The sequence below is a fragment of the Podarcis muralis genome, chromosome 7 (assembly GCF_964188315.1).
Source record: "Podarcis muralis chromosome 7, rPodMur119.hap1.1, whole genome shotgun sequence".
In the NCBI taxonomy this organism is placed as follows: domain Eukaryota; kingdom Metazoa; phylum Chordata; class Lepidosauria; order Squamata; family Lacertidae; genus Podarcis; species Podarcis muralis.
The window spans coordinates 29,717,242-29,741,178 of NC_135661.1; the positions used below are offsets into that span (position 1 = coordinate 29,717,242).

Sequence of the window (23,937 nt, forward strand, 5' to 3'; positions counted from 1 at the left end):
CCGCGTGCCATTGTTTTTCACCGGAACTTCCGTTTGGCGCGTCAGCTTCCTCGGATACCCTTGATCTCTTTTTAGTCTCCGCCCCGCCGCTCGGCTCGCGCCTGCGCAGTAGCGTCCAAGTGGTTGCTAGGAGAGCAGTGGCCCTAGTGATGGAGCCGGAATAAAGTAGGTAGGAAGAATGGAAGAGAGAGAGAAAGAAAGAGACAAAGCGAAGAGGGGTGGGGAGGGAAGGCCGCGCCTCTTGTTCCCCTTAGGGGCCCCTCCCTTTGGGGGAGGGGGAGGAAGGTGTCGGCCCCTCCCTCATCCTTAGGTGGGGGTGGGAGGCGACCATAATAGAGGGTTGGGGGTGAAGTGTGCGTGGGCATTTATATATTTATTTCATTGCATTTATATCCCACATTTTTTCCCTCCAAGGAGCTCAAGGTTTCCCCCCTCCTCATTTAGTCCCCACAACAACCCTGCGAGGTAGGCTAGGCTGAGAGGCAGTGGCTAAGTGCCCAGGTCAACATCCAGGGAGCTTCATGCACAGCCAATGAATGAGTGGGGATTTGAACCCGGGCTTATGGGTCTCCTTTCCCCCCTGCTATCTCCACAGCAGCCTTGTGAGGTGGGTTAGGCTGAGAGGCAGCAACTGCCTCCTCCTCACCAAGGTTACCATGGGAGCTTCATGGCCAAGTGTGGAGATTTGAATCCTGGTCTCTCCCAGGTCCTAGTCCGACACTCTAGCCACTACGCCACACTGCCTCATGGTTTATGCCTTCCTGGCATGTTTCAACATTATTTGCCTCTCAGAAATGCAAAATGCAGCTCACAGGTTAAGAACTTATGATACTCGTATACAGTGGTACCTCAGGTTAAGTACTTAATTCGTTCTGGAGGTCTGTTCTTAACCTGAATGTTCTTAACCTGAAGCACCACTTTAGCTAATGGGGCCTCCCGCTGCCGCCACGCTGCCAGAGCCTGATTTCTGTTCTCATCTGAAGCAAAGTTCTTAACCTGAAGTACTATTTCTGGGTTAGCGGAGTCTGTAACCTGAAGCGTATGTAACCCGAGGTACCACTGTACTGGGTGGGCAAGTCATATAAGAGCCTGTGGCTCCCCAGATGCTGTTGGACTCCAGCAGTCAACATGACCAAAGTGATGGAACAATATCTGGGGGAGGTCACAGATGTTTATCATCCGTGCTCCATGGCAAGTTATTTCCAATCAATCTGGAAATCCAGAAGCCACGTTTTGTACCCTGAGGAACTTTTTATTTTAAAACATATTCAGGTTTTACATTGTTAGCCCATGGAACTGTCTACCCACAAGATCTGGCTTTGAGTGTCAGTTGACTATGCTGTATTCTTTATTAGTTTATCTAAACATTCATAAGAATGTAAGATGAACCTTGCCGAGTCAGAGCAAAGGCTCATCTAATTCAGCATCCCACTGCCCAAATTGGCTAGCCTGATGCTTCCTGATAGCCTGCAAGCTTGTATTGTGCTTCTGAGATTCTGAGAGGCAACTGGTTGACCAAAGTGCTTGACCATGTGGACCTTTGGTCTCATCTGGCAGTGGTGCTCTTGCATTCTTAACTTGCAGAATATAATCTCAAACTTCAATTTTTAAAAATCCATAATTTTGCATGTCTTACCCTAAAAGAATGTAGAATTGTTATTAAGAAAATAAGAAGAGCCTGCTGGATCAGGCCAATGACACATCTGGTCCAGCATCCTGATCTCACAGATGCCTGTAAGAAACCTGCAAGCAGGACCGAGCACAAGAGCACTCTCCTGTGGTTTCTAGCACCTAGGGTTCAGAGGCATGGTGCCTCTGACAGTGACAGCAAAGCATAGCCCTAATAGCTGGTAGCCATTCATAATATTTCGTAGACTTATCCTCTGTAAGTTTTATCTTATATTTTAAATCCACCCACATGTCAGTGGCTACCTCTGCCTCCTGTGGAAGCAAGCTCCGTAGTTTGTAACTACGCGATGTGTGAAGAACTTTTCTTTGATCTGACCTGAATTTTCCAGCATTCAGCTACATTGGATGCTCCTGAGTTCTAGTGCTATGGGAGAAGGAGGGCGGGGGAATCTCTAACCACTTTCTCCATGCCATGCAAAAATACTTATAATTATAAAGCATCTTCCTTTTTTCCCCAGTTAGTTCAAGAGGGCAGGATGCCGCACAAGATTGGGTTTATTGTTGTAAGTTCATCAGGGCATGAGGATGGCTTCAGTGCGAAAGAACTGATGGTCCACGCCCCAACCATCAATGGCTGGAGGTCACCAAGGTACTGTAAGTGACAGAAATTTTAGGAAGCACTCTGCCAGGTTTAGCGTTGCCAGGCTTGTGGGTTGCATGCAGTTTCCCTGGCACCTCTGGATGGGGCCTTGCTAGAATCCTGAGGCCCTCGCCTTTGATTTTAAGAGCGTAGTTTCTGTCCATCACAGTTGAACTGCATGGGGGGAAGGGAATGATTACTTAGGAGCCGGGAACATAAGAACTTTGGCTTGGGGTGCTGAAGCGCTTGGGATGTTTCTTTCATTCCAGGCTCTGCCAGTATCCCCAAGAAATCGTCCTTCAGATGGTGGAGCGATGTAGGATTCGAAAACTGCAGTTGCTGGCTCACCAGTACATGATTTCTAGCAAGATTGAATTCTACATCAGCGAGAACCTGCCTGAATATTTTGCACCATACAAATCAGAGAGGTTCCGAAGGCTTGGGTAAGTCTCCCCTCTCTGCAAAATGAGCCAGGCCTCAGTTCCTCATTTGCTTGGGGCAAGCAAGTTGTTTCTTAAGGTAGAGGAGTTGGTGAGCTTCTACTGGGCAGAAGCAGCAGGGACACTGCATGGATTCTTACAGGGTTTTCTAATAAGCCATATCCATTCAGGGGATCAGTGTTTCTTGCACAGCCCAAGTAAGCCCATGGAAGCACACACAAGCTCACACAAGTTAGTTCCATTTTCTTCACTCTTGGTTTAGGGTTCTGATCACAAGGCAGGTGTCGGGGGGACCATCTGGATTCAGGATAAGAAGCCTTTCTAGAAGGGCTGTACCATATGGAGCAAGTTTGTTTTCTGCTGCTGTTAATTTCAGGCACATCTTTTTTCAGAGAATAAAGTCTTAGACTCACCGTGTTTTGATTTTGGGGCGCACAATGCACATGTCAGTACCAGGATGTCTGTCCTTGATGCTTTAAATGTGATCGCGTATAATATGTCTTTTTTTTTCTCCACTGTGATCGCGTATAATATTGTCTTTTTTTTTCCTCCACCCACCCCTTGCAGTTATGTGTCTCTCTCAAATAATGAGAAAACTGGCTACAAGGCGCGAGAACTGAAATCCGTCTACGTAGATGCTGTTGGCCAATACCTAAAGTTGACGTTCCACAAAAACTATGTCAATAGGTACAACCTGTACAGTCAGGTAAAATGAACCAAAAGGCTAAGGGGGTACTTCATGTTTTACTCGTCTTTCTGAAAAATGAATCTCCACCCAAGGAAGGCACAGCTTTTGAAGTAGCTGTGAGGTTTCTATTTCTCTGTTTGGGGGCCAATTGCTGTTTTGTTTGCAGATCCCAGCTTTTCTGCACAGCTCTCATGGCTAATGCTTGCCCTCATGCAAGGCCTCCACCCAACCTCTTTTCAGCAAGACATGCTTGACCCATTGAGTGTTGTCTGACTAAAAGTGCACTGCCTTGCACACTTACCTGGAAGTAAACCCTACTGAATACAGTGGGGTTTATTTTTGAGTAAACATCCGCAGGATTGCATGGGAAACCCCACCTGCCTGTTGCCCACTCCAAAATCTGTGATGAGGTCTTCAGTGTGGAGGATCACATGGGGTCACAACACCTGAGATGGCGACTTTTGCAGAACTAGTTTTTAAAATACTGGCAGCCAGTCTTTCAAAGGACTCAGGACTTCTCTTCAGATTTTAGGAGTTCAGTGTCGTCATTATGAAAAAGCATGATGGTGCTATTTCGCTATTCAAATCCATGGCAATACAGTGGATGCTCGGGCTGCGAACGTGATCCGTGCGGGAAGCACGTTCACAACCCGCAGCATTCGCAACCCGCAGCGGTGCGTCTGTGCACGCGCTGGTCACGATTTGGCAAGCACCAAAACCTGGAAGTAACCCGTTCCAGTACTTCCAGGTTCGGTGCGGTGCACAACCCGAAGCGTCTGTAACCCGACTGTAAGACTGTAAATAAAACACACAATAGCACTCAGCCTCCCTTTTGTCTAGATTATCTCTCACCAGCAGGCTGTGTGCTTTTATTGTGTACAGTTCTATTGTTGAGGGCCTTGGATGTAAGCTTTGCAAAAGGATGAGAAAGGAACTGTAATAACATCAAGTCAATACACTGAGGAATGCATTGGGGGAGAAAGAAATGACTTTTAGCTGACGGGGAACAAAAACTGAAAATGCTTTGGGAATTCTAATAGTACGAGGAAGAATGAAAGAAGGCATTTCTACATCTCCAGCACCCTTGCGTCTCAGAATCAAGGATGCTGGAAATGCAGTGTGTTCGATCCAGAGGTTCTGAGGTTGTGGCCAATGATTATTATCCAGCAACATCTGTCAGGTCACAGATTCCCCAGCCATGTCCTAAAGGAATCTTAAGACCCAGGGGTTGGATACTCAGTGGTGGAGCATCTGCTTTCCATGCAGAAGGTCCCAGTTTCAATTCACCAATATTTCCAGGTAGGGCTAGCAAAGACCCCCTACTGCCAGCCTGTGTAGGTAGTGCTGAGCCATTTAAACCAGATTGCTATCTTCTGGGGGCGGGGCTCTTTGCCCTAGTGCAAAACCAGACAAAAATGTGCAAAAAAGGTAAAAATAGCAGGAATAGGCCCAAATTGCATTGATTATTTATGTCACAGCACTGAGCTTTCCCTGCCGCAGAATTTCACTTCTTTTAAAAGGCATAGAAAGAAGTCTGCCCATTTTTCCTTTTCCTTTCTTTTCTAGGTTGCTCTTGTAGCAATAAATATCATTGGAGAGCCTGCAGATGCCAGCAATGACACTAATCATGTAAGTATATGAAGCAATGAGCTGAGGGAAACCCTGGACCACCTTTACCTTTGGTTAGGGGGGTGGTTCAGTCATAATGCCAAGCCGGTCCTGGTTTCCGGTCCTGGTTTTTAGAGGGCGGGTGCAAGCTGCAGTCTGCTGGTTCAGACAAAGAGCAAAACCGTGGTACATCTCAGATCAGGCTTGGTTGCTGGGAATCGCAACCTGATAGGTTCCTCCTCTCGTTATTCATGTAACGAAAGCAAATGAGAGAGAGCCTATGGACAGGGATTCAAGGCAGCTTACAGCTGAAGTAGAAACAGCTAAAAACATAGGGAAAAAGCAATAATTTTAAAAAAGTAAAGATTAATAGAATATATGTATACAGGATCTAATTATATCATACATAGTGTTAGAAGGGTACCACTTGCCATTCCTGGATGTAGGCTTGATTGTGATTTGTGGGATGCCCCCTGACTTTTATCTTTCCGAAGTCTTCTAGAGAGAAGCTGATCGACCATTACCTTGGGAACAACCCAGATGACTCGGCCTTGGATGGAACATACACCGGGTAAGGATGAGGAAGAGCCACAGCTCAGTAGTACAGCAGAAGGTCCCAAGTTCAAGTTGAAAGCTTTTCTATTCTGCCAGCCTCTTCAGGCAGAAAAGAGTTCATCCTTCCACAACGGTTTATTGATGCTTGTTTTTAAAAAACTTCTTTTTGCTTTTAAGTTGTTCTTAGCTTTTTAAAATGCTTTTATTGTTTGGTTTTAATCTTTTTAATGTTTTAAACCACTTTGATTTTTTTTATGATTTAAAGGTAAAGGGTAAAGGGACCCCTGACCATTAGGTCCAGTCGTTACTGACTCTGGGGTTGCGGCGCTCATCTCGCTTTATTGGACGAGGGAGCCAGCATTTGTCCGCAGACAGTTTCCGGGTCATGTGGCCAGCATGACTAAGCCACTTCTGGCGAACCAGAGCAGCACACGGAAACGCCGTTTACCTTCCCGCTGGAGCAGTACCTACCGTATTTTTCGCCCTATAGGACGCACCTTTTCCCCTCCAAAAATTAAGGGGAAATCTGGGTGCGTCCTATGGGGCGAATGCAGGCTTTCGCTGAAGCTTGGAGAGCGAGAGGGGTCGGTGTGCACCGAACTCTCTCGCTCTCCAGGCTTCAGGAAGACATCCGCAGCCTAGGCAGCCCTGCGGGAGGTCCCGCAGGGCTGTCTAGGCTGCGGATAGCAGCCTGCTTCCCGGAGCGTCAGGCGCCCTGAAAGCAGAGCGCCCGGCGTTTCGGGAACACCTCCGCAGCCTAGGCAGCCCTGCGGGAGGTCCCGCAGGGATGTCTAGGCTGCGGATAGCAGCCTGCTTCCTGGAGCGCCGGGCGCCCTGAAAGCAGAGCGCCCAGCGCTTCGGGAACACATCCGCAGCCTAGGCAGCCCTGCAGGGAGGTTCCGCAGGGCTGTCTAGGCTGCGGATAGCAGCCTGCCGCCCGGCGGACGGGGCGCCCTGAAGCAGAGCACCCCGCCCGCTGGACAGACATCCGCAGCGTGGGGAGCCCTGCAGGAGTTCCCCGCAGGGCTCCCCACGCTGCGGATAGCAGCCTGCCGCCCGGCGCGCGGGGCGCCCTGAAGCAGGGCGCCCCTCGCGCAGTGCAGACATCGGCCAGCCCCACAAGCTCGGGGCACAGCAGGGAGGCGCAGCGCCGCCATCCCGCTGTTCCTTGACCTGGTTCAGTTTCCCCGACCTTCTTTTGGGGGGAAAATAAAGGGAAAAAAATTTCCCTTTATTTCCCCCCCAAAAAACTAGGTGCGTCCTATGGGACGGAGCGTCCTATGGGACGAAAAATACGGTATTTATCTACTTGCACTTTGTGCTTTCGAACTGCTAAGTTGGCAGGAGCTGGGACCGAGCAACGGGAGCTCACCCCATCGCAGGGATTCGAACTGCCGACCTTCTGATCGGCAAGTCCTAGGTGCTGTGGTTTAACCCACAGCGCCACCTGCATCCCCTTTTATGATTTAACAGTACATAAATACATTTTAAAATATATAAATAATAACCCATCAACTCCAGGTCGGGCTGGAAGAAACTTATTGCCTGAATCCTGGGAGAGCCTCTGTCAGTCAGTGAAGGACCAGTGGTCTGGCTCGGAAACATAGGAAGCTGCCTTACACTGTGTCCTAGCTGTCAGCCAGAATTTCATTTCCCCCATCCCCTTGCAAATAAAAAAATAAAATAAAATCCTGTGTCTTAAACAGCTCCCCTAAGTCCCTGTTATCCCTCTCCTTCCCAGGAAGCCAGATTTGATTTCACCACTGGATGACCTGGCTTTTGACATGTACCAAGATCCTGAGGTGGCGCAGATAATCCGCAAGCTGGATGAGAAAAAGCACGAAGCAGTGCGCCAGGAGCATTACGACCATGCCAAGAAACTCAAGCAAGCTATTGCAGACCTGCAGAAGGTAGGGCCAGAGCACGGTAGGGAAGGGCCACACACAGCCAACTGATTTCATTATTTGCAGCAGAGGTTTTTGCGGAGTGTCAGCAGTTACTCGTAATCACACACATTTCCCTGCTCGCTGAGGATTGCGTACCCTGTGCCTGATGAAGAGCACAAGTGGCCCTGCAGAAGTTGTTGCACAACTCCCGTCCTCAACCCTGGCCATTGGCCATGCTGACCAGGGCTGATGGCAGTTGGAGCCCAACAACCTCTGGAGGAACCAAAGGTTCCTCACCTCTGCCAAAAATAAATCAGTTGGTTCCACTGGGCTCTTTGCCCTCCTTGTTTAGACGCAGCACCCATAAACTAATAAAAGCAACAGCCAAACAAGAGCCCTTTTCCCCTCAGGCCCTCCACATTCATTTCTTCCTCTTTAAAAAAGCATTTTTTCCTTCACCTGTAGAGTTTATGCAGGAGGGATGAAGAGGCAATTATGCCCCAGAACCTTCCTGTGCTAGGAGTTTCAGCCTCCTTGGAAGGTGGGCCAAGAAACAGAGTTGCATTAAGTCAGAGTAGACCTGTTGGAATGAATGGATATGACCAACTTAGGTCCATTAGTTTCAAGGGGCCTTCATTCATCCTTCTCATAGAAGACCCTTTGAAACTAATGGACCTAAGTTGGTCATATCCATTCATTCCAGCAGGTCTACTCTGACTTAATGCAGGATGCAACCTGGAGTTTGAGAACATTCCTCCGGAAGGATTTTCAAGATGGGGACCTTTCCTTCTTTTCTCTCTAAAGATCTGAAATACCAAATCTAGGAGAGAAGGATATTATTTCTGTTTAGGGAGCTGACTCTTTTTTCAAGCCTGGAGGGACCAAGAAGATGTATCTGAAGGAAACTACAAAAGAGCCCGCCAGCTCTCTCTTAACACCAGCATGACAGTAAGAGAAGAAGGTTCTGCAACTTCCTTGTCTCTTCTTGGCTTTGGGATAAGCTGTGTCCACTGCAGAGAATTCGCAAGCCCATTGTTCCATTCCAGGCTCCAGCAGTGACCTCTGAGCTCCCCCTTCTTCCAGGTTGGCGAGCGGCTGGGCCGCTACGAAGTGGAGAAGCGCTGCGCCGTCGAGCGGGAGGACTATGACCTCGCCAAGCAGAAGAAGCAGCAGATGGAGGAGTACCGCCTCAAAGTGTACCAGCAGCTAGAGCTGCACAATCTCCTCGACCCAGATCTGTTGGTGAGCAACGTCCCTGGCAGGACGAGACAGGGACGAGATTGACCTTGCCCAGCTCTTCCTGCCATGCAGTTCAGAAGTATTGAGGGAGGTTTGGGATTAGGGTATAGAGGAGCCATCACTGAAGTCAGCTCCCATTGCAGCAAAGCTTTACTGTATGTTAAGATGTGATATAACAGGGATGGCCCCAGATACTGTTGGACTCCCAGCTCCCATGACCAGTGGCCAGGAATGATGGGGTGAGTTGTCATCCCAGGACAACTGGAAGTGTCTCCCAAAATTGCTGCATGGCAAAATCTCTCTTGATGCACTTTTCTTCTGCCTCTCGTTCTCTCAGATCCGGCGGCCTCCCGACTTGCCTCTGGAACCTGTGGCTTATCCCACCACTTCTCCCCAGCAGAAAAGGCCTCTGCTTTCACCCCGGTGGGACAAAACCGAAGCAGAGAGTCCTGAGCCGCCTCCTCCTGAAAAGCCACCAGAAGCTCCTTCTCCAGAGCCCCTTGCAGCTCAGGCCATCTCTCCTCCCGCTGCCCAGGCCCCCATCTCCACTGAGGCTTTTCCAAAGATCAACGTAAGCCTAGTTTTCCATGTGTCCTGCAGATTAACGTCCTTCTGCACACAGCTGACACTGGATATTTCTGTGGCCTCTTTTTTGCCTTCCTGCTTTGTTCTGAGGGCAGAGAGCAATTGTGCCTGCTTTCAGTTCAGCTGGGCTCATTGGTTGCAGTTTCTGTAAACCATCTAAGGCTGGGGATCCCTTTGGGCTGCTGAATGCTTCCCAATTGAGGAGCAGCGATGCCTTCAGAGTCAGAAAAATAACACAGGAATTGTAGGAAGTACGTAGCTTGGGCAGAAAAGTTTATCATCCTAGAGAAGGCAAAGGCAGCCATGCCTGGTCCTTTGTTTTCAGAGGATAGGTCTAAGTGACTTCTCGTCTTGAGGTCTGAGAGAACAGGGTGAGGAGGAAGTTGCCAAACAGGAAGCAACCTAAGATGTATGAGTTCAAATAACAAAGCAATAGAGAAGTCAGCATAGAGATGAAGGTACAGGGAAAGTCTGGGAAGCTGGAGGTCCCTCACTCTATCTGTCTTAACCCCGTTTCCTGAATTGGACCCAATTTTCCAACATTTTTTTGCAAGGGGGATGTTGCAGCAGATCACCATTTTTGTACTAGTTCTCCCATGGCTAGTGAAGCAAGTGAAGGGCTACAGCTGAGTGATGGAGCATCTGCTCTGCATGCAGAAAGCCCCAGGCTCAGTCCTCAATGGCATCAAGTAGGGCTTGGAATGTCCCCTGCCTGAAAGACTGGAGAGCTGCTGCCAGTCAGTGTATACAGTACGGAGCTAGTACTTTTTAAAAAACAGCGTTGTCTTTTTTTCTCTATCTCTCTTGCTAGGTTGAATTCTTACCTTACGATGAGAGGCCCCTCCCGACTATTCGTAAGCAGCAGGAGGAAGGCTTTCCCTACTTGGACCCTGAGATAAACGAGGAGGACCCTGGGGACACCCCGAGAAGTGGCGTCGTTGGGGAGCCAGAGCCACTGACCGAGAAAGCATTGAGGGAGGCCAGCTCAGCCATTGAAGTGTTTGGGGAAGGCCTGGTAAAGACCTCGTAAACGTAGCTTAGTAATGGCAGGGCAAACGCATTACTTTCATGTATAAAGAGTACCCTTGCACATTGCAGGATGGAGCCCTGGATAAGTGGTGCAGATGGTACAAAGAAAAGTGAATTGAAAATTGTTCCTATTTGAGCCAAAATCAGCTACCCAGGCCTCTTGGTCTGGCCTCTGGGGCTCTTTCCAGCCCCATACAGGCAACCTGGGAGGTGGCACTGAGAGTCAACCCTGCTCCTAGCTGCATAAACTCATCCTGGGTTTTGTTCCTCAGCCACGCCAGCGTGTGGTATTTATTTATTTATATGCTGCCTTTCGGCCGAGAAAGACATCCCAAGGGAGCTCACAAGCAATATAAATGCAAATGCAAACCTACCAGTCAAAATATAGTGCAATACCATAAAAATCAAACTAAATCGTAACATTTCAGAAGCGTTGACATGTGTTCATTTTCCTGCCATAAAGGCAGCAGAGTAAAAAAAGTGGAGCAAAAAAAGTGGAGAGCAAGAATAAGAACTTAAACAGCAGCGCCTCCTTTAAAGGGTTCTAGGCAGGGGAGTGGAGCAAGGCAGGTGGAATCACTTGCCCCTGGTGGCAGCAGCCATCTCTCCCCTGTAGCAGTACTGGCCAGGCTCTTCCTGATGAAAGAATGACAGGTGTCGGCTTTTGTGCAGATCTGGGCTGTTCCAGCTCCTGAACATTCCCCTTTTGCCAGGTTGCAGGGGCCTATTCCAAGACATGGTCCTACCGCGAAGACTCGTTGCTCGCCATATACAAAAAGATGACGGAAGTATCCACAAACACGCCAAAGGATGACCTGAAGAACCTCCTTCGGGGCGCCATCTTCCTCATAGTGAGAGCCATAAAAGACATAGTCTCCTCGGTGAGCAATATCGGGGGGGGGGGGGCGGGTCTAACATCCCTGTGAATGCCCTCCTCTATATCTTCTAAATGAGAATGTGGGAGAACAAAGCGGCAGGGTCCAGTGACTCCCAGTTTCAGATGGTTGTAAAGGTTTCCACACGCAGCAGCCCCATGCAATCGAAATTTCTCTCCCTCTTGACCACAGTTCCTGTTTTAACCACTTTGGTGGTTTCCTTCTGGTAGGTTTTTCAAGCTTCCTTAAAGCTCCTAAAGATGATCATCACGCAGTACATCCCCAAGCATAAACTTGGGAAGCAAGAGACCACTTACTGCGTGGAAAGGACCTTCCCCAACCTTCTCTCCAGGACGGGGGACTCCTCTGCCCGCCTTCGTGTAGCGGCTGCCAACTTCATCCAGGTCAGTCTAGTCAATACACAAAGACTTGCAGCTGCATGCAAGTGTTTGCCCGAACACACGACATTCAAGGTTCATGCATTGATCACTTCAGCTGCATTACTGCAATGCACTCTCTGGGGGGCTTCACTTGCACATGATCTGGAAGCTGCAAGTTAGTGCAGAATTCTGTGGCATGATTGCTGACAGGTATGGAACAACTGTGTGTATCTATGTCACTACAAAATACTCCTCTTCTTTGTGTAGTTCTGAAATAAAACCTGTAAGGCTCAAACCACTGCTGAATCTTGCAGGGCTTGGGAGGGCAGTTCTGTTTTGCTGAGTCGTGCCTTTATGGGCCACACATTAACCGCTGACCCGAGTGTGCCATGTCTTCTCCATCTCCCCCCAGGAAATGGCCCTCTGTAACGAAGTGAAGCCTCTTCAGATTATACCTGCTCACCTGGTGCAGCCTGTGAAGCCAAATTCCCCTACACATCTTGCAATGAGCCAGGTGGAATTAGTGGAACGCTTGCTGAAAGACCTGGGGACGGATAACACCGGTTTTACCGTTGATAACGTCATGCGGGTAAGGAGCTGAGCTTCCAGTGATTTCTGAATCTGTCTAAGACGGCTTCCTGCATTCCTAATGAAGCCGCTTGCTCTAGGTGCAGCACAAACTCTGCAATTGTGCTTATACATCCATACCCCACTCTCCTTTCTCAGTAAAATCACTTAGAAAAACTTCTTTGGAGGTGGGAGGTGTGTTGTCGATGTTGCAGGCATTAGCCACTAGCACCCTGCACAGCCAGCTTTTTTCTAACACACAGGAAACCTGTAGAACCCATTTCCCCCCGTTTGTTTTTCAGGACATCAAATGTACACTTAAACCACCTCCATAAGACTCAAAAAACGATTGCATGTTTTCTTCACCCTTAGTTTGCAACGGGAGCTCTGGAGCATCGAGTATATGAGGTCCGGGAAACAGCCCTCCGGATCATCCTGGATATGTATCGGCAGCACCGAGCCATCATCCTGGATTACCTTCCTCCTGATGATGCCAACACACGCAAGAACATTCTGTACAAGACGCTTTTCGATGGGTTTGCTAAAATAGACGGCAAACTCACAGAAGCTGAAATAAGGGTAAGAAATGCAACTTTTTTCAGGTCTTGTGGTTTTCGTAGGGGCTGTGCTGACCGAGGCAGGAAAACAATGGCCAGTTGCTGAAAACCACAGGAAGGGAGAGTGCTCTTGTGCCAGGATCCTGTTTGCCAGTTTCCTACAGATTGGCCCCTGTGAGAACAGGATGTTGGAGTAGATGGGCCATTGGCCTGATCCAGCAAGCTGTTACGTTCTTCTGTGTGTCAGGCTCAACCCATCAGGAAGGCAAAGTGACTCTTACTGGATCAGACCAAAATGCCATCTGGTTCAGCATCCACAATGACCAACCAGATGTCTCCAGGTAGCAAGCCATAGAGGAAGCAGGCCTCCCGCTCCCACTGTTTGTTGGTGATGCCAAGTATCCATAGGTGTACTCTTGGAACCAAACAACCTGTTCTCCATGAATTTGTCAAATCCCTCTTGGAAAACAGCCTTGAAGGCAGCAGCTTTCATCTTGTGGCCGTGTCACCATTGGCTTCTGTCTCTGCTCTCTGACTGAGTAAATTCTGCAGGTTGGTAGACAGGTGCATTCAGACATTGTCCCTGTCTTTACTCAATGTTCCTCCTTTTCTTTTTTTGATGCTGTGTAAGCTGGGAACTCGCAGAATCCTAGTTCCAGAAGACAATCAGGCCAGTGTTGTTGGTGACTCGGGCCCCAAACCCAGCAACCTTCAACTGTGTGTGTTTTGACAGGCGCAGAGAAAGACGGCTACCGACGAAGCTGAAAAGCAAAAGAAAGACGAGATCAAAGTGTTGCAAGGTCAGCTGGCAGCTCTGAAGGACATGCAGACGGAAGCTCAGGCTGTAAAGGTATCTGATGGCCACCAAGGGTCTTAAAATGCTCTTCCGTTGCTTTATCCTTATGGATAGAAGGAAGTTATAGAACGTTTCTCTCATTCTCTCTTCCTGCCTTTTGAACTCTTCCACCATTGTAGACTGAATGTGTATGCGTACCACTGTCCCTCCTAGTCAAGCTGCTTTTGTGGTGCCTCAGGTACTACCAGAACTGGTTGGTGGCATACACCATATATAAAAGCACAACAGAACATCAAACATTTAAAAACTGAATATCCTACCACTTCAAGTGCAAAAATATAACAACCTTTCTCCTCCAGGATTGTTGCATCACTGAGATCTTTGGAAGCCTTGAATGAGCAACATCATGGTTCCTTAAACTGAGCCAGACAAGGCCAGCCCAAAACATTCTTATCCAGTGGTTTCCATTCTTTAACTTTGGGGAAGAACTGAAGCCCAATGAATTGCATGCAGAAGGTCATTCCTCAATATGCCCAAGTAGGGCTGGGAAAGACCCCCGTCTGAAACCCTGGAGAGCCACTGTCAGTTGGTATAGACCTGGGGTGGGGAACCTTTTTGACTCCACAGGCCACCATCCTTATCAGGATCAGCCTTGTGGGCAAAAAAATAGGGCCACACACCTGCCAATCACCCAACATCCCAAGAAAGTCAAGTGCAAAGTGCTGTGGAAATGAAGGTTTTTTCTCTGTTTTAGTGAAGGGTTCCATAAAAACCCATTCCTGAATCAAACTCTGCCTCACGACACCAATAGCTTTTTGTGGTCTCGAGCAAAGAGATTTGTTATTTAATATCTTTTGTGGCTGGAAAGGGCAGGGACTGAGCCTGTGGCTTTCTGCATTTAGGAACATATCTTTTACCAGATATGCCAACTGTCAGTCATTGGGCTTCTGCTATGGCTTCAGCCACTTCCTTCTCCTTCCTTTTAATTCATTGTTATTAACCAAATTTCTTCTTCAATTCCTCGGTTGCTGAACAAAGAAAAGGATTTCAGCTGGAGAGAGGGGACTGATCTGTGATGCTCCAGATGTTTCTGGAGTCCAGCTCCCATCATGCCTGGCCATGCTGGCTGAGATTGATGGGAGGTGGAGTCCCAACAACATCAAGGTTCCCTGCTGCATAAGCACTTACCTGGGAGCAGGTTTCCCTGAACTTTAGGCTGGCTTCTGTATAAACAAGTGTAAGAATGTACTGTGATTCTGTTTGCATTTTTGTTTTTAATTTATTCTACTTTTCTTCTTCAGGAGAAAGAGAATGATTTTCAGAAGTCCAAGGCTCAAGGTAGGCACTTTTTTTAAAACCCAATATCCTCTCATAGTACATGCCTTTTATAAATCGTATTTGTAAAACTGCATATTCAATTCATCTTGAGTCTTGGATTGCCGTGGGTCAGAAGAAGTCAGAAAGCTATGAGTTCAGTAAACAGATCTTAATGGGGGCATTAGTTACATGTTAAGAGTATTTTAAGTGATGGAACAGAATTCCAAGTTGTTGTAGTCTGTGTGGTGTATTCTAAGGAAGAGGGTGGGGACATCCAAATTCCTCACTCAGGTAACTCAGGAGCAGGTGAAATTCCTGCCTTCCATACAAGCAACTTTTATTTTATTCTTACTTTATTCTTTTGCACAGATACTGCCTTGTTTGCCCTCTGTAGACAGGAGAAGGCCATTGCTGCAACATTGGAGGCTCATTTCACTTTCTCCTTTTCCAACGTGGCATAGTCTCTCATCTGCCAGCACGTGCCCTTCTGCCTTCAACAATAGTGGGCAAGGCTGATGAAAGTGTTGTATTCTTCCCAGCAATAAAATACATTGCACTCTGCAGTGCTTAGAAGATGTGACACCCCCACCAAGTGCACTGCTGTCAGGGATGCCCTAAGCTAGCCTTTTGCAACCTTGGGTTTCCAGATATCGCTGGACTCCCATCGGCCTCAACCAGCATGGCCCAGATTGTCAGGGATGATGGGAATTGTAGTCCAACAACATCTGGGAACCCTGGGTTGGAAAAGGCTGTCCTAATGCATCCTCCGCTAACCCCTCCCCACAAAGTGTCCTTTTTCACAGGGAAATATATTTCAACACTGGTTCATTTCATTTCTTTTTTCTTTCCCTCCGCCTTCCCTTTATTTCCTTCTTTTTAAGCCGAGTTCTTGAAAAAAGCCCCACAGCCTCCAAAAGCAGACACTCCAGATGACCACACTTCAGTTGCAAATTACCTCGACAAGTAAGTAAGAAAAATATCAGTGAGCAGTTAGTTCCAGAACAGATAAATCGGGCTGAATAAGTCAGAACTGCCCATCTTTTGGCCGGATTTTTTTTTTTAAGTTCTTTGCCCTGCTTCCCTCCTCTGCTGCAGCCTAATGGAACGGCCGCTGCCAAGTGATGAGACTGAAGGAGAAGCCTGGCTTCTCAGCAGAACTAGTGGTGGCCCTGAATCCCTCTTTATATTCTGCACCCCAGATTCAAATCCTGTGTTCATTGTACATTAGGCAAAAGTTGTTTGCATTTGTATAGGCCGACTGCCAATGCATTAGCTTGTCCAGTTTGCATTCTTTGCCATAAATCACCCTGCAGGTGCCTCCTTAACACAGTGGTAGGAAGAGAGATTTGACCACAGAGTGGGATATGCAGGACATAGATGTGCCCTGAGTCCCTCATTCTAAAGCCAACCAGGGTGCAGGAGGCCCTGCAATCCCTCTGCCTTGACCTCTGCCCTCGTTGCTCTTCCCCAACTCCAGCCTCTGCATCTTCTGTGGGGAGAGAGACGAATCCTTCACAGAGGAAGGCCTGGATCTCCACTACTGGAAACATTGCCCAATGCTGACAAGGTGCGAGTTCTGCAAACAGGTGAGCCCCCGCCATGAACACGCATTGTGCATTTTTGAGGGGACCTTGGATGTGTGCCACAGCAGGGACTGTGTTGGTGAGCCCTGCAGTAGCAGCCCAGAGATCTGAGAAAGGTTGGGGAGAGACATGGCTCCCCTTTGGTGCAGCATGTTGTAGTCCTGTCTATCTTTGCTGCTCTAGATGTGGCAGTCATTTTGTGTCATGCCATGCCCCTGTCCTGCAGTTGTTTTGGGACTGGCGCCTGCAGCACATTCTCAAAACTCCAAAATGTGCTTACTGGCCCAGAAAGGTGAGCAACCTCTGATCCTGTAAGTGAGTTCATCCCATAGAATGTGGGTCCACTCCAGCCCATGCTCTCTCTCTCTCTCTCTCTCTCTCTCTCTCTCTCTCTCTCTCTCTCCTGTACAACAGCAGAAGAGGTGGCATCCAGACCAGAGATGTGATTGGGTGGCAGGGTGTGAAAGGGCTGAGCTCCTGCCTATCCACACTTGCACCCTTAATCCCAGGTGCTGACAATTAGGGCTTTGGCATGAGAAACATTTGGCTCTTTAGGGAATTATAGGGACAGAACTACCCAAACAGTTTAGAAACTTATTTATGTATGCTACTACAATGGCAAGAATGTTACTTGCCCCAAAATGGCAGATGTCCCAGCAAAGGAAGAATGGATACAAAAAACTTATGGAATATGCAGAAATGGCGAAACTTACTGGAAAAATAAGAAATCAAGATAACAAACTTCTTATAAAAGAATGGAAATGGTTTATTGAATATTTACAGATAAATTGTAAACAGATAAGAACATTGGCAAGATTATTGTAATAACCTGCAATTTAATAAGAGTATATTTTTAAAGTAGATGAATAAATGAACAAATTAAGTTAATTTGGATACTGTATGCAGAAGATATTAAAAATAAATTTAGGGAACCACAGAAAGAGAGGGAAGGAAGCCAAGTTTTGAAATGTTAAAATGACTGTGAAATTATTGAAATGTATAAATCTGAAAATTATAAGTAAAATTTTAAAAAGAGAGAGAGAGAGAAACATTTGGCTCTTGCCTCAGACTGTGGACGGTCCCCTTCCAGGTGGTTGAGATTGCCAGCCTGACAGAGCACCTGCTGACAGAGTGCGACAAAAAGGACAACTTTGACAAGTGTCCGCGCTGCTGTGAAGCCCTGCCGAAGGACGAGCTGCCCCGGCATGTCAAGGGAAAGGCCTGCAACCGTAAGGAAGAGCGGGGCTCTGGGTGGGCTGGCAGGGAGCAGGCACAGCAGCCTCCGCCAACCAGGCCCCCTCCTTACATTTTGGACTCCCATCAGCCGAAGCCAGCATGAGATTGGGACATGCGGTCTGCAATGACATCTCTCTGCTTTCTCCTCTTTCCAGCTGCCAAGCCTGAAAAAGTGGCCAATCACTGTCCGTTGTGCCATGAGAATTTCACACCAGGAGAGGAGGTGAGAGCCATCGCCCTTAACTTGGCCAGTCACTGCTTAAAGAGAGGGAAAGAAGGGTTATCCTCCAATCTTGGTTGACCAGATGAAGTCCGGCTCACCCAGCTAGAATTGCATAGCACCTTGCCTGTCTTGTTGTATTAGCAGCTTGGCACAGCAGCAAGGCAGTGTGAAACAAGCATAGTGGGCAGCTTCACAGAAGTGCTCTCGATGCAGCTATAGCATCTCTCTGGCATGAATTCATCTTCCTATTTGGCTCCAGCTGCTTGATTTGTGTCCGTTTGATCCTGCCCTTTCCCCATAGGTGGTTCTCTCCCGGCCCCCTTTTATCTTCCCAACCACCCTGCAAGGTGGGCCAGAGGTAGAGGTCACGAGAGCAGCGTAGCTGCCGCAGAAAGCAGAGACCCCGACTCTTTCACACAGTGCACAGTTAGACGGTGGTGTTGGCTGCCGGAAGATGCAGAGATGGACCCTAACTGTCCTGGCTTTAATGGCGGGGTAGACTCATAGAGGAGGCTAAGACAGTCAGTGACCCCTAGTCATTATGACCGTGCCCTTTGACCAATATTAGACACAATGTAGTCCCAATTACCTGGGTGTGGGGAGGCTATTGCATTTACTCCCTGTCTATCCATTTCCCAGAGACATCTGATTGGTGCTAGGCTGGATGCCCCTTTGGTTTCATCCAGCAGGGCTCTTTATTCCAGCACCTTACGTGCTGCATCTCTTCCCTACCCCCAGCCTGCTTGATTTCATTATCTGTGTGAAAGACCTGATCCCTTTTTGACCTTCTCCCCTCCTTCCTTTCCCCATAGGCCTGGAAGGTGCACCTCATGGGCAAAGACGGCTGCCGCATGAACCTGAGACGGGCCCAGTCCTTGAACAAGAGCCTGCCAATGCAGCCAGTTGCCGGTACGGCCTCCATTGTTGGTTTCACACAGATGTTGCTTAGGCAGCAGGGTGGTGTCTGTTTGCCTCTCCAGAGCACGAGGTGGCTTTCTTCCAGCATCCGGACACCTACAGGTGTCCCTTTTGTAAAAAAAAACAGTGGGAAGCTGAGAATCTAAGGATGTGTGTATATTTTGTGTGGGAGACACATCTCCACCCTCACCTGGGGAACCTGTGGTTGTACACTCAGCCCCGCAGGCATGAACGAGAGTGCATTGTGAACGAGGCGTATCCTGCAACGGCGCCTGCTTTCTTCTCTGTCTAAACTCAAACACTCTTCTCCCCCACCCCAAATTTTCAGGCAGGCCTGTCGGAGCACCTCTCAACCGATCCGGGCCGACGGGCATGAAGCTTCGCTCCCCATCGGTTGGCAGCAAGATCCCCACCCCACGAGGAGGCATGAATAAAAGCACTGGCAGAACGTATGCAAAGCGATGACGCGGATCTCTTCTTTCCTTTTGGCTCCACAACCGGCTGCACTTTACGTATCTCTCTCTAAGATTCTGCTTGCAGATAGCGGCGGTACCCTGCCTCACACTCCTCTCCTTCCCCAAGTGGCACAGTTATAAGCCAATCGCGTCTCTGTATGATTGTTTGGCTTCGATAGGTTGGTCCTCTCTTCCCTGGGGATTGTCCACACAGGTGGAGAAGTTGCACATCAAAAACTCCATCTGGTGGGTGCTCACTCCTTGACTGTGATCTCTTGCAGCACAAAAGCAGGGGAAAGAGGAAGCCTTGTCTAAGCCTTCTTACACCCTCTAGTTTCTGGGTCACTTTCTCCTTGCACTACAGGCCCAGGCACAAGGAGGTGGGTTCTTATGTTACATGGGTTGTCTGAATTTGGTGGGATTTGCCATGCCAGTCTTTCTCCTAGTTCTCCTAGCCCTACCTAGTTCTCATAAGCATTTCTCTAGGCAGTGACTTACAGTCTAGGCTCAGCCTGAAGCATTTGCTCATGAGGTGTGTTCTACACATTAGGATCTGTTGCGTCTCCTGCTGCTCTTGCAGATTCCCTACTGGATTCTGTAGGGTTTCTGCAGGAGATGTTCCCCCCATAAGTCTGATGTGTCTGTCTCCCACTCTGCTGCTCTTATTGTCCCCCCCCAAAAAAAAACACCTACCACCTGAGGCACCCTAGGAAGGCCATGCCTGTTCCTTGTTCATAATCAGATACAAAAGAAACGCACATATTTAAGCCCCACAAACTAGGCAGCCGAGCTTCCAACCATAGGCCTTTCTGCCCTCTTCCTGTCTGGTTGAAAGGTACATTCCTCACCCTATTTTCTAGAAAGTTTTGCTGATCCACCATCACCTCCAAATGCGCATGAAAGAACTGCAGTGGCCAATTATTGGCCTAAGAACCAGTTCGTGCCATTTGGGTGGTATGGGGGGTACAGCTTTTGGCTGCCTGTTCCACTTCATCTTTCTGGTAGGGGGTAAGAGTGGGAATTGCATGCTTAAATGCTTGCATACTTTGTTAAAAAAAGAAACCTCTCCAATGTCAGAGGAAAGGGCTCTCACCTGGCCTTCTCCTTGACATACTAGAGTTTCTGCATACATCATGGATGGGCAGCTGATGGCCCTCCAACAGTTGTATCCAACCTAGTTCTACTCAGAGTAGACCCACTGAAAGCAGTGAGTTATGCCAGTAAAGATCAATGGGACGCACTTTGGGTACAACCCCAGAGGTTGTGGGACTCCAGCTCCCATCAGCCCCAGCCCACAACGTTTGGAGGTCCACAGGCTCCCCATCCCTTGAATCCTTGGGATGTTTTCATTTTCAAAGCATTTAATTCCCCTACCTGCAGTCTAAACTACTGAGGTCCAACCAGAGCTGTCCCATTTAACCTATTTGATCATGTTCTGCTTGAAAAGATGGGGCAGACCAGAATCCCCTTCTCTAGAGCTCAAGAGGCAGTTCTAGTAACCCAGCACATGTGTGGGCACATAACATTATGTTAAGAAGCAATAGGGGGGAGGGGAGAACCCGGAATCTTAGCTATGTGCAAAGCACTCTGGAAATGAGAACTGACAGGTGGTTGCAGTTCTTGCAGATCTAAATAATATATCAGCCTTGTGTTCCCAAACGGGGATTTTCCAACCTCTCTAGGAGGTTGCCCTCCCTCAGAGAGCATAGCATAACACTTTGGATGATAAAACGATGCATCCATTAATGGGAAAGGAGTTCCCATGTAATGGAAAAGTTTGAAAACCACTGGATCAGGTTAATGAAAATCCATAACAACCTCAGGAATGTTAATCAAGTCATGAAAGGGTTTACTTGCCATCCCATCCTTCACATTAAAGGATCATCTGAAAGGACAGCATTATAAAACTTGTTCAGCATCTTCTTCTAAGATGTGTAATGGCTGATGTGGGATCTGCAGGCTTTTGAATTGTGCAAACTCTTCAGCAAGCAGAAAGAAAAGGTAGCCAGATACAGAGGGCATAACTACTGCTGTGACCCCTTATGAACGTTAACCTTTTCTTATTTTTTACGGCCTCGCAACTGTGTAGACTAGAGGGATTATGGAGGTGAAAGAAGGAGTCTAAGAGATCACAAGCTTAGATGGCTTTTTAAAAAATAGATAAATTCATGGAGGATTGAATGAGATAGGTGGAAGCTCTGTGCAGAGCCCGCCCAGCCATTAGGCAGGATGAGGCAGCTGCCTTAGGCAGCAGAAGCCCCCAAAGCGGTGTCCTACCACCTCTGCCAGCAGCAGAGGAGCACTGCCCATTTCAGGCAAAATCACATCTATTTGGGGTAATCTCACCCTGAATCAGTGTGATCTTGTCTGAAATCAGTGCCAGTGGCAGTGCTGCTTCTCTGCCAGTGACAGATGTAGTAGGACACATACTGGTGGCACAGCAAGCTGCAGCAGCGGGGTCAGGCAGAATTTCCCATTTTGCCTTAAGCGGTGATACAGGATGCACTGTCCCTGGCTCTGTGTATGTGCAGTTGTAGCATACCTCTTTATTAAAAAATAATTTTAAAAGAGCTAGAGACTGGGCAGTGGTGAAAGCGACCCTTCTCCTCTTCCAGCCCTGCTTATGGGCTCCCAGAAAGCATCTGGTGGGTTCTAAGCTAGATGGACCCCTTGGGCTGATTCAGCAAGGCTTTTCTTAGCAGGCTTTCATTTCTTTCTTTCTGCAGAAGACTCACTTTAGCCTTCCTTTTCTGGTCCTCGCAGGTAGGAGCAGCAAACCTAGCACAGCGGAGGAAAGGCTTTTGATTTGGGTGGGACACTGTTCCAATTTTAGATGGTTGTGCTGTGCTACAAGAAGCATAAGTGGGCATTAAGCACTTGCACGCTTACTGGCACAAATCAAACATGCCTGTGGGCACACACACACAGCATTCCCTTTATCTACTCACAAGCACGTCAAATAAGAGTAAGGCACAGGTTGGTGTATTTATCACTCCACACCCACCCACTGAGTGAGTTGCGTAGAAAAGCTCTCTCCTGTCCACTAAAGTGGGGTCTGGGGGCCACTGTAACAGCTGTGGAACGTGCCCTGCACGTTCCACCTCCTTATCCGAGCCCCTCTCAACCCTGTTCCATCCCCCCAGAAGCTATAAGTCAGGCCTTGTACTGGAACCTCTTGAAGGCCGCAGCCCTGGCCCATCGCAGGCCACAGATACGATGCTGTGGGTCATGATGCACATGAGCTGCTGCTGAAAGGGGCAGATGGAAACACAGAAGGGGAGGGGAGGTGGATATTTCCCCAAACAAAGGCCTGGATTGTCCTTTGGCTTGTTTAGGGCAGAACAAGAAGTTACATTGGCAAACGCAAGTTCCCAACCCTTTTGTCTGCTGAAGAACAGGAATCCTGGGGCAGGAGAGAAGCAGCCGGGGAGCCCACTTGCGCATGCACCCAGAACCCCTGTTCACTGCTTTGACCCAAACCAGACCTGTTTTGGATATAACAGGTAAAAAAGCCAGTGGAGGGGTGGGGTTGGGAGAACAGCCAGTGGAATACAGATTAAATACCCCTGCTTTTTTACCCCCGAGTGTCATCCCTTTTCCTGCATTCACATGCCTTCCTGTACACCTTCCTGTGTAATCACAGGATCTTGGTGACCTTGGCTAGAAATAACTGAGTTACCTCTAAGGAGGGAAACGTGTTTGCAGGAGCAAACTTCCAACGCAGGATATCTTTAGGTGCACAAGACGTGCGCTTGCCCTTCAGATTCCCCAATGTGGGGCCAAGGTTTGTTGCAACTCCCCACCAGTCAGAGGCTCACCTAAGGGAGCAGACGCCAACACGTCTTCAGTTGGGGTTTTCAAGACTTAAGTTGGATAGCTTGCCATGTTGCAACTTAGCCATGTTGTATGGTTTTGTAGGAAATGAGCAAATTGCTGGATAGCAGGCCTGATTCCAGAGTTTTGCACTCCTTTTGTTACATCAACTTGCACACAGGTTTGTACTGCTCTGATAATAAAGGTCTATATTTCAACAAGGAGTGGCAGTGATTCTTTTTCTCTTTTTGAAATATATCTTTATTTCTGTGTTTATTGTGTTCTATATGTAGTCCACCGTTCCAAAGATTTGGTACTGGTTATGCTCTGCCCTGTCCTTGCCACCATAGCTCAATTCTATAATAAAAATATTAAAAATTGGACTGTTTAAAGAAAAGGCACACAAGCTCAGATTTGGGTGAATCTCCAGAGGAAGGGAATTCCACAGAGAAGAGCAGCTACGAATTCTGCTTAGCCTCGTGGGTCTGATTTGTGCATAGAAGTTAAGCTTGGGGCAGCATTTTCAGCTGATGTTGAAGTCCGTAGCATAGTGCAGATCAGGTAGTGCAGAGGTGGTCTGTGGACCTTTGATGATATCAGGTGGTCCACAACAAAGTTGCAAACATTTGAGAACATTGGTGTTTGGCTCAGCATTTGATTTATTTTACTGGACAACAAAGATCAAGGCTTTGTTGATCAGGGCCAAAATTTCAAGCTAATAAGGACTACTGACATGGCACTGATTTTTGACAATGATGCCAGCACTTAAGGAAAAAAAACATTTGTTTTTAAGCCAGATGAAAAATCTGTGGCTTTTTAAATAGTATCACTTGTATATTACATAGTTTTTATTGGTCACATTTTGTCAGCTGCATTTGTGTTTTTCATTGGATGCAATCTCTTCCTGTTTCATTATTA

At 47.9% G+C, this 23,937-nt stretch overlaps 1 protein-coding gene across 3 annotated transcripts; it reads left to right on the forward strand.

Annotated features, from left to right (window-relative positions):
• The first annotated feature begins 59 nt into the window (after nucleotides 1-59).
• Nucleotides 60-23,240, forward strand: CEP104 (centrosomal protein 104). Of its 3 annotated transcripts, none has more exons than XM_028740434.2 (22): nucleotides 60-165; nucleotides 2,148-2,278; nucleotides 2,539-2,712; nucleotides 3,277-3,415; nucleotides 4,964-5,026; nucleotides 5,500-5,576; nucleotides 7,302-7,470; nucleotides 8,530-8,688; nucleotides 9,023-9,256; nucleotides 10,082-10,285; nucleotides 11,013-11,180; nucleotides 11,405-11,578; nucleotides 11,967-12,143; nucleotides 12,494-12,700; nucleotides 13,412-13,528; nucleotides 14,776-14,812; nucleotides 15,673-15,754; nucleotides 16,269-16,377; nucleotides 17,465-17,603; nucleotides 17,766-17,833; nucleotides 18,646-18,742; nucleotides 19,080-23,240. In XM_028740434.2, exons 2-22 carry the CDS (start codon nucleotides 2,166-2,168, stop codon nucleotides 19,214-19,216), a joined length of 2,844 nt encoding a protein of 947 aa, XP_028596267.2. In that variant the 5' UTR covers nucleotides 60-165; nucleotides 2,148-2,165; the 3' UTR covers nucleotides 19,217-23,240. The 3 variants fall into 3 exon arrangements, 2 of the variants coding, with proteins under 2 accessions (XP_028596267.2, XP_028596265.2); XM_028740432.2 differs by having other exon boundaries at nucleotides 81-169; XR_003707894.2 differs by lacking the exon at nucleotides 17,465-17,603 and having other exon boundaries at nucleotides 81-169; nucleotides 19,080-19,203.
• The last annotated feature ends 697 nt before the right edge of the window (nucleotides 23,241-23,937 follow it).

What these genes read in the sequence shown, in the direction of transcription:
- CEP104 (XM_028740434.2), top strand. Translation starts at nt 2,166, where the DNA reads ATGCCGCACAAGATTGGGTTTATTGTTGTAAGTTCATCAGGGCATGAG. An exon ending in TTGGATGGAACATACACCGG is followed by an intron (nt 5,577 to 7,301) that starts GTAAGGATGAGG and finishes TCTCCTTCCCAG; the next exon opens with GAAGCCAGATTTGATTTCAC. An exon ending in CGGCTGCCAACTTCATCCAG is followed by an intron (nt 11,579 to 11,966) that starts GTCAGTCTAGTC and finishes ATCTCCCCCCAG; the next exon opens with GAAATGGCCCTCTGTAACGA.